General features: G+C 39.8%; 1 protein-coding gene across 2 annotated transcripts in view; it reads right to left on the reverse strand.

Annotated features, from left to right (window-relative positions):
- Window positions 1–6,607, reverse strand: part of UBE2V2 (ubiquitin conjugating enzyme E2 V2) — a 61,935-nt gene extending 55,328 nt beyond the window's left edge. For both annotated transcript variants that reach the window (XM_053208691.1, XM_027042812.2), the window contains exon 1: window positions 6,471–6,607. In XM_053208691.1, the coding sequence (XP_053064666.1) occupies window positions 6,471–6,486 (16 nt within the window). In that variant the 5' untranslated portion in view covers window positions 6,487–6,607. The remainder of the gene's footprint in view (window positions 1–6,470) is intronic.
- Window positions 6,608–10,647: the final 4,040 nt, after the last annotated feature.

Raw genomic sequence — 10,647 nt, forward strand, 5'->3', positions numbered from 1 at the left:
AGCTATTAATATCAATTTTCTTGAGGCGCCTTGGTGGCTCAGTTGGTTAAGCATATGACTTTGGCCCAGGTCATGATCTTAAAGGTTCAAGAGTTGAAGCCCTGCATTGCCTCTCTGCTGTCAGCACACAGTCTACTTCAGAATCTCTGTCCTCTCTCTGTCCCTGCCCCACTCCTCTCATGCTCACACTCTCTCAAAAATAAACATTTAAAAAACACACATATCAGTGTTCTTAAATTTTTTGTTATTCTTTCAACGCAATCATTTACATCTTAAAACATGTAGTGTTAAATACTTACAATGTCATTAGACCCTATCAACTGTCTTCTCTTCATCCTAATGGTATTTATTTATGAAATCACATTGTTAGGTTCCCACAAAATGAAAGCAAACAACGTTTATACAGTGCAATACAGAACCAGTTATCAAAGAACCTGAAATCAAGAAACTACCTCTGGACTCAACATCTAGCTAAGTAATCTTGAGAAAGTCATTTCCTATCTAAATTTCCATAGCTCATCTATAAAGTGAAGCCTAGATGATCCATAATGTGCTTTCCATTACAATTATTATTTCAACATATGTAAAGACCTACACAGGCTTTCTCTCCTGTGATCCGAAACTTTGCTGAGTTCTAACTTAAACTGAATATAACATTTGCTTTTATACAAATCAACTACGACTTTGTAAAGAATAAATCACTCCCAAACCCAGTCCTACAACTGTAGGACTGTCTTACCATATTATCTCAAAGATTTATTTATAAAAACATCTTGGGGCGCCTGGGTGGCTCAGTCGGTTAAACGTCCGACTTTGGCTCAGGTTATGATCTCGCTGTTCATGAGTTAGAGCTCCGCAATGGGCTCTGTGCTGACAGCTTGGACCCTGGAGCCTGCTTCGGATTCTGTGTCTCCCTCTCTCTGCCCCTCCCCCACTCATGCTCTGTCTCTCTCTCTCTCTCTCTAATATAAAACATAGAAAAAATTTATTTATATAAAACATTCATTCCTTTTAAAAAAGTCAAATACACTTGAAATAAACTTTTGAACACTGAACTTTATTCCATTTATTCTAGTCTACAAGCCTCACATATCCACTTTGAAGTTTTATGTCAAACAGCTCCCCAAGTAATCGGTCAAGTGGATGTTTCCACTAAGGATAATCTTTCCTTTTCATAGTTTCCATTTGTATGGCTTTCAGTCAGCATGGTTTAAATACTACCAGTCCCCCAACATCACGGATGAAGCTTCAGTTAGCACAGTCCCCTAACCATGAGTAATCACATTAAGTACAAATTCTGTTGCAAGCTCCCCAGTCCACAAATCACTATGGAAATAATAGGTGAGCATCCTAACCAGTGGCCAATCGCTTCACATCTTTCAAAGTCAGTTGGTGATGGGTCCCTGCACATTTGTGAGTCACATACAGACAGACAGCAAAGCTCATAGTAGTGTGCCGGTAGTAAACCCATGTGACATTCTATAAAAATAGCCAGAAAAAGAAATTAGCCAACAAAGATCAAAGTGCAGCAAAGAAAAAACTGGTAACACTGATGTGAAATGTGAATCAAATGTAAATGCAGTTATAGAAAAAAAACACGCAACTGGAAGTGTTGGGAAGACTCTAGATGAGCAAACACTCAAACTGTGTGAATGGGGGCTTATGGATGTAAATGAGGAAGGCAGTTACAAGAAAAGGATGGCAATGTTCCACAGGAAGTGAAAAGCTTCACAATAAAGGAAATCTGAGATTATTTCCAACATTGAAAGCACAAAGGATAAAATACTGGAAGTGATTCAAACTGAGGAGTATGACAATTATCAAAGCACAGAAAAGATGCTTGCTCCACATCGTAAGTGTACGATGAGAAGAAAGTCAAGCATTGTTCAAACTACTCTTGACAAATTTTTTACAAATAAAACATTCCAGTTCTTAACGTCTCGTTTTTAAATTACAGTACTGAACAAATATTAGTTTTACTATTTTTTTTCATTTTCCTAAATACTTATAACCACAAAGAGTTTTTAATATCTAAGCAAACATTTTCAAAGGTCACGGACTAACAGTTTTTCTTAGTAAGATTGCTTTGAACAGTCTCAGTCTGCATGGTCATTTTTACCATCCTGCAGTATTGTGCAAAGGGATGAATGCACGTACAGAAAAGCTGTACGATTTAATCATATTGTCAAAAACAAACATGTATCAAGAGGATCCAGGTTGCTAACAGACACAGAAAAATCTATCAAGCCAGTTATTAAAGTCTCAAGAGGGAAATGTACTAGACTACTACAATTTGGCTCTTATATTGTCCAGCTCCCAGGTTCTATGTTATGATTTACACACCATGCACACCTCTTCTGATGCCACTCCCAAGTTCTGCCTGCATATCATCTTGAAGATAAGGAAAACAAAATCATGTGGTCCAACCTTTCACAGAAGGGATGGGGAAAGCAAGGTTTAAGAGATTCAGTGGCAGGCCTAGCATGCCACACTAATCTGTCAGAGGCAGCAGCGGAATTAAAGCACTGCTAATCCAGTTCTTGTTCCAGTATACACAATGCTGCCCACTTCTGAAGAAGGTAGTAAGTTCTACTTATCGTTTCGTTTTTCAACCTTATGGCTTACACAGACCTACTATCAAAGACAAAAATATTCCGTTCTTCTCTGAGTCTCTCGTTATTTAAAGATATTTTACAATCATCTGCATTCAGAGATTAGAACCCCACTAGTGTAACTCAAGTGATGAAAAATTTTATTTTTTTTCCTTTTTTATTTATATTTTTAATATAATTTATTGTCAAGTTAGCCAACATACAGTGTGCTCTTGGTTTCGGGGACAGATTCCCAAGATTCATCACTTACACAACACCCAGTGCTCATCCCAACAAGTACCCTCCTCAATGCCCATCACCCATTTCCCCCTCTCCCACGCCCCCATCAACCCTCAGTTTGTTCTCTGTATTTAAGAGTCTCTTATGGGTTTGTCTCCCTCTCTGTTTGAAACTATTTTTCCCCTTCCCTTCTCCCATTGGTCTTAAGTTTCTCAAGTTCCACATATGAGCGAAAACATTATCTTTCTGTGACTTATTTCACTTAACATAATAGCCTCCAGTTCCATCCACGTTGTTGCAAATGGCAGGATTTCATTCTTTCTCGTTACCAAGTGGTATTCCATTGTATATATAAACCACAACTTCTTTAAGTGATAAGAAATTTTAAATTTTCATTTAACAATGTATCCTGGATGGGATCCTGAGACAGAAAATGAACATCAGGTACTCCCATGTACAATCTTCTCTGTACTATCTTCACAACTTTACTGCAAAATTAAAATTATCCTAAAATTTTAAATTTATTTTTTAAGAAAGTGTGGCACGCGCTTTTTCATCTAACAGTAACTCTTTTATTAGTAGTGGGATCTAATTAAATTTTTGAATCAAAGGTACTAAATGTACTAATAAATTTCTATTCCTTAAAGTAGTGGTTCTTAAGCCATGTCCAGTGAAATCCTCTTGACCTCCAAAGGTGACTCTGCCTCTTGGAAACGGGGGAGCTAGCCAGTGGGTCTCCACCACAGCCCAACTTCCATCCACAAGAAACATCTAAGTGTGAAACAAAGATTCTGCTAGAAAGAGAAGTGTGAAAGCCACTCAAGCCTAAAAGGGAGTAAGATTCATGATTGAGGAATATTTCAAACTGCACAGTTCCTCATAACAGAAAGAACACAAGACTGAGAACAAAATAAAAACAAAAACGCAAATTTTAACCTTGAATCCATCACTAACCAACTGTATAAAATCTTGTAATATTTTAGCCATCATTTTTCTCGTCTGCAAAATAAGAAGACCAAGGGCACCTAGGTGGATCAGTCAGTTGAGCGTCCAACTCTTGATTTTGGCTCAGGTTATGATCCCAGGGTCCCAGGATTGAGCCCCCATCGGGCTCTGCACAGAGCATGGAGCCTGCTTAAGATTCTCTCTCTCTTCCAGGGCACCTGGGTGGTTCAGTCGGTTAAGCGTCCAACTTCAGCTCAGGCCATGATCTCATGTCAGCTGTGCTGACAGCTCAGAGCCTGGAGCCTCCTTAGGATTCTGTATCTCCCTCTCTCTCTGTCCCTCTCCCACTCATGCTGTCTCTATCTCTCATAAATAAATAAACTTTAAAAAAAATATTTTTTAATAAAACTTAAAAAGAAAGAATCTCTCTCTTCCCCTCTGCGCCCTCCCCTCTTAAATAAAAGAGGATCAAATGGTATGGCAAAGTATGTTTCAGCTTAAAAATCTCAGGCTAGCTGGAATTTTTTCTCCCCAATTTTTCTTCTAGTAAGAGGAAGGATAAAAGTATATGACTTAGATAATGTACATTAAAATATAATGCCTTAATAAGGATCAAAAATATTTGTCAGCTATCTCTTCTTTTTAGCCTAGCAAATAACTATTTTTATCAAGATTATTTTGTCTTAAATAAAAAACATGTATATTATTCTTTAATGATTTTTTTTCAAAGTTTATTTTTTTCTTATAATCTCTATGCCCAAAATTGGGCTCGAACCCACAACCCCTAGATCAAGAATCCCATGCTCCTCAGAATGAGCCAGCCAAGCACCCCAAAACATGTACATTACATGACCTAGCTCATCTCATTTTAAATTTTAAGCTATATTTATTTCACAAATATACAGGTACTATTTCCCCACAAAGAATACAAAAGTACAGCTAACAGAAAGTATAATTTAAAAAGTCCAAAGCTGCTTCTGCACTCGTCTTCCTCTCAGTTCAACAATACTGTGAATTATGTAAGGCATACAAAATGAATAAACAGAATACTGAAATTGATCAAGACAAGTTTTTAGCAATAGTTTCAAAATAAATTTCATTGAAAAAACCTCAAATGCCTAAAATACATCCTTATTAGTTATGCTAAAGTATCATATTTCATAAATCTGAAAACAGGATGAAAATATAACAATTGTGATGATGAAATATAAACTAGAAAATACAGGCTTCCAAAGTATAAGGAAATGTGCCAACAATCAGCAACATCTTTATAACTTATATTCGACTTCTGTAAAAGATAACTGAAAAGTGGATAACGAAAAGTATCTGCCACCAGTAACAACTAATATTTGTTCTTTTCAAAATATTTCCACACTCTCATATGTATAATGTTGGGGGGGGGGGAACATGTTTAAATAAACAATGCAATCCACAAAATGAAAACTATCAAATTAAAATGTACCATTTTATTACTAAATTTTCAAGAACCCATAGTACCAAGCACAACAAGAGGGATACGGCCCGATTCGCAAGCACGCTGGATTTCCGACAGCAAGTACAATAAAGTTGTAACACTAAAATCTCATTTTTAAAATAATCCTTGTTTTTACTAGTTCGCTAATACCTCAAGTATGCCGAAATACTCCCCAACGCTAAAACTGGTAAAGATCCTATCACCTATGACACCTATACACATTAAAGATTAGACGTAAAAGACATAACTTTCCATTAAAATGTATATTGAATGTATCCCAAGGTATAACCTCACAAATTCCAATAACATATACTGCAACCTTCCACTTTTTAGCACATATACATTTAAAATTTTGTTTTATTATGCAATGATGGCATGAAATATTAAATCACACTGTTCTATAGCCTGGTTTCAATTGTAATTAGGAGAAATGAAAGATCAGACGTTAAGTAGTAAAACTTAACATTTTCATTTTAACATATTGTAAAATGGTCAAGTTTCGAAAATCTCAGTATTAATATTTAACTTCAAAGTCTGTGCTCGTTGGACACCAAACACTGTACTCAGTACGAAGAGAGGAGTTGAACAGTCTAAGAAACAAACCACTTCTTAAATTGGCGTTCTCTTGCTCTATGGTTTTATTTTTCTTGCACTACACTTTTGCCCTTAAGTGAATAAAAATAACAACACGTATTCAGCCAGGTAAGAATGATCATCATTTCTCCCTTATTACAAACAGCAACAGTCCTCTTCTTAGTCCTCTCCTCCTCCACCCATATAAAGGCAAGTCCAACAGAACGGGACCCCCCTCGATCCAGGACGCCCCTTACCCGAAACCCTTCCGTGCGCCCGAGGTTGACACTGCCCACCTTGGGCCTCCTCTCCTCCCTCCCACACTGCCCTCCGCTCAGCGATCTGACCCGCACCCGCTAGCCCCTGCGTGTACGCCCGCGCCGGAGCCACCCCGCCCCCAGCTCGCGGGCGCGCGGCCGACGCGCAAGCACGACCCGCCACCCCCGACGGCCGCCCCGGGCCCTCGGCGCCGGCGCCCGACCCGCCCGGACCCTCCCAGCTCCCGGGCTTCGCTCCACGGGTAGCACGGTGTCCGAGAAGGCGCACTCTGGATTCTCCCACACGATCAGTGCCCGGCCGCCAGCAGCAGGCGGAGGGGCAGAGCCGGGTTGGAGTGGGAAAGCAGGCAGCCCAGCCCGGGAACCGACCTGTGGAGACCGCCATCTTCTCCTGCAGCCCGACGCAGCCGCCTGCACGCACAGCGACGTAACGCGCCACTTCCGGGAGCGCGCCGCCCCGCCCCCCGCCCCGCGGCTTCGCGGCCTACGTCACCATAGGCTCCGCCCTCGTCGGCAAACGCTCTAGCCACCTAGCCCAAGGGCGTACAGGGCCTTGCTGTGGTCTGGATGTCTTCCTAAGATTATACGTGGATTCAAAGCAAAACTTAAAGTTCATTAGGAGACCGAGTTGTGGCGGTCACCATAATGTAGAGCAAAAAGACAACGGGAAATCTTTTTTTTTAAGGCATGTTCTGTGAAGGGAGGGGGAAAAAAATTTTTTTTTTAAATAATTTATTAAAAGGCGTGTGCAGGGGCGCCTGGGTGGCTCAGTCGGTTGAGTGTCCGACTTCGGCTCAGGTCACGATCTCACGGTCCGTGAGTTCGAGCCCCGCGTCGGGCTCCGGGCTGATGGCTCAGAGCCTGGAGCCTGCTTCCGATTCTGTGTCTCCTTCTCTCTCTGCCCCTCCCCCATTCATGCTCTGTCTCTCTCTGTCTCAAAAATAAATAAATGTTAAAAAAAATTTTTTTTAATAAAAAATAAAATAAAATAAAATAAAATAAAATAAAATAAAAGCCGTGTGCAGCGAGGCTTCAGTCCCAAATACGGCAGGCATGTGTCCTAATAGTTCGTAGGTGATGTGCTGTAAGGAAGACCGCGCAGGTTTGCAAAACCTTAATATGTTAGCCAATAGAGAGAGAGAGAGAGAGAGAGAGAGAGAGAGAGAACATAAACAATGTTTTATATTGACTAAATATTGAAACTATTTATTTTGATATTGAATTAAGTGAGGTATACTATTAAAAGTCATAACTAGGGGCGCCTGGGTGGCTCAGTTGGTTAAGCCTCCGACTTCGGCTCAGGACATGGTCTCACGTTTTGTGAGTTCAAGCCCCACTCCCCCTACCCCTGTCTCTCAAAAATAAGTGTAAAAAAAAAAAATTAAGTCATAACTAAATAGGGCATTGGCAATTCTCTGTTTAAAAATGATTCAGAGGGGTTGGACAAAAAAATCGAAAGAACCCCTTGGAATTAAATGAATTTATATCATTCATACTTTTGAGATAATGCATGGTAATGAAACATTAAAATATTTATCTAAGTCTGAAAAGTTATTTCAAAATCGTATAAAATAAAATTTGTAAGTAGTTAGAAAGCACCATGTGTTTCAAAAAACAAAGATTTTGCATCCTTAGTTTTCAGTATAGCGGCACAGTAGAACTATGTTGCCATCTAGTATTGTGTAACTATCATGGCTCTAAATACCTGCCTCACAAATATAGGTAGTAATATTTCATACTATCATCCCCATTTTATAGGAAATGAAAATAAACCCCAAAGAACTTAAATGACTTTCCTAAGAATGTGAATCTACCAGTAGTTACAAGAAAGCTGGAATTCTGATGAAGTCTGATTGCCAAGTCAATGTTCTTTTCATTCCTGGTTGCCCTTAAAATGCTGGGCCTAAGAGTAAATGCTGATTCTGCTATAGTAGTGGGTGTCTGAAGTTTTTACTTTTAGTGGTCCTTAGTTCTTTCCATCCCACATACTTGTTTACCCCATCTATTACATGTTCTGAAACTTTGGGAAGAGAAAGACCCTATTCTTAGTTTTTGAACTTGGAGTGCCAGCTGCTCTTTCTTCCTTGTCAGTCCCGGTTCTGTCCTCTAATATGAAGTGATGCTAGGCAGCATTAAGTTAGTGTTAGTTTCACTCTCTGTGCTAGGCAAACCTGCAGGATGGCTCCCAATGATCCCCTCCTGGTGTTCATGCCCTTGTTTTTTATAATCCCCTTGCCTTTTGTGGGTTTACTAACTGGCTTTCAAAGAATAAAATAAGACAGAAGTGCTGGGATATCACTTTGGAGATTATGTTTTAGAAAGACGAGATTCCAACTGCAGCACTCATTCTTGCTTCCCCCAAAGGTAGCCAGCTCCCACACAGAGGATCACCCTACAGAGAAGCCCAGGTAGCAAGGAACTGATATCAGCTTCTGGCAAAACAGCCTCGGAGGAAGTTAGGCCCACAGTTCAACAGCCGTGAAGAACCGAATTCTGTCGACAAACATGGGGGTGAACTTGAAAGCAGACTTTGCCCTGGTCAAGTCTTTAGATGATACAGTAGTCCTGGCCAGCACCTTCATTGCCTCTCTGCTAAAGCATGCCCAGATTCCTGACCCACAGAAAATAAGATAACAAATGTTTGCTGTTTTAAGCCACTAAGTTTTGGGACAATTTGTTGTGTGGCAATAGGAAACTAATAACATACACCCTGCTTATTCTGTTGACTATTCTTACATTGTTTGAATAACCGTTACCATACATTTTTCACAAATGTCCACTTACATTTGGATGTTGATGAACTTCTGCTGACACATATTTACCATCTCATTAGGCCAGAGAGATGGATAATGGCAAGATTAAATAGTCCTCCTCACAACAGAATCAAAATTAACAACTAGCAAAACATTGACCAAATTCAATTCTACTTGACCAATTCTAAATATTTACTCAGGAAATGTTTAACTCTTAAAATAGGTACCTATTGCTTCACATTTTGTAAACAAGACTTGCAAAGCCAATAGCAGTCCCAGCGTCTCTATTGTTAATTGAAGAATAAATTACAATACATGGGAGGAAGTCAGATATTGTGTAACTTGAAAACAAAAATGCTCAATGTTTGCCTATTCGCAATAGTGTATAAAGCAACAAGCCTCAATGACAACCAGGAAAAGGAAGGGGAAAAAATTACCTCAAATTTCTTAGGAACCAAAATGGAAGAAAATCGAAAAGAAAAATAAATGAAAGAAGAATAAAATCAAATTTTTAAAAATGGACTCATCGAATAGAACATTGATCAATATGGAAATGAAATTGCAGGAAGAAGCAAATCAAAAGGCAGTCTGGAGTGTTAGAAACAAAGAACAGCTGTGCAAGCAAAGTCTGGCCTGTGTAGGGTACCAGCATGAGGCAGGAAGCAGCACGAAGGGCTCAAGGACAGAGGAGAGGCAGGAAAGGCCAAGGAAAGCAACAGGTGTAGTTTTCCCCATCACCTACCCACCGCAGCTCACTCAGCCCCACAGCGTGCAATGGGGAAATGATGGATTTGGAACCAGAGAGATCTCAGTCCAACCTCTTGTTCACCTTGTGACCTTAGAAGATGCATTTAATCTTGTAATCTCCAATTTCCCACCAGTGAAATGGAGGTAATGTTAGAATTTGTACTTAACATATTAAACATGGTGTCTGGCCCCATTAAATGTGCACAACAAATGGTCGCCATTGTGATGATGACACCATCAGAGAAAATTATTCTTTTTCCTAGTAGGCAAATCATTTTTTTGAAAAAAAAATTTTTTAATGTTTATTTATTTTTGAGACAGAAAGAGACGGAGCATGAGTAGGGGAGGGGCAGAGAGAGGGAGACACAGAATCCGAAGCAGGCTCCAGGCTCTGAGCGGTCAGCACAGAGCCCGACGCGGGGCTCAAACCCATGAACTGTGAGATCATGACCTGAGCCGAAGTCAGACGCTTAACCGACTGAGCCACCCAGGCACCCCAGGCGAATCATTTTTATAGGCATTTTGTGTTTTCCTCTGGCTCTGGCTGTGAAGAAACTCAAAACCAAATCTGTAGCACATCTTTAATAAATGTTTATGGTATATAATGTATGCACTGACCTCACCAATCAATTCACTTTGCATTCTTATTTCTCCCTTATCACACTTCACACTTATTTGATTCCTTATCGTGGTATTTAATATATCTCTGTAAGCTACCACAAATTCTCATTCTTTAGAAAGAAGGACAGTATTAACAAATGATAAGTTAGCTATTTATAGGCTTTTGATTTCTATATAACCACTGGATAACTGGTATGTGTCGTTTCCTAATCCCTCCTTAAAATGCCCAATCATGTGCTCTAGTGAAAGACACCCTAAACTGTTCCTTGAACAAAAGTGGTTCAGCTACAACAGTTAAACCACCTCCTTCCAGCTAGGGGTAGTATATGAATCAAGGGTGTCCATTCTGTAGACTGGCCTATGTGATGATCTGTCACAACAAACATCTTTGTCAAACATGAACATCTCTCTCTGTCTCTATTTTT

Source organism: Acinonyx jubatus, chromosome F2, assembly GCF_027475565.1.
Source record: "Acinonyx jubatus isolate Ajub_Pintada_27869175 chromosome F2, VMU_Ajub_asm_v1.0, whole genome shotgun sequence".
Classification (NCBI taxonomy): Eukaryota; Metazoa; Chordata; class Mammalia; order Carnivora; family Felidae; genus Acinonyx; species Acinonyx jubatus.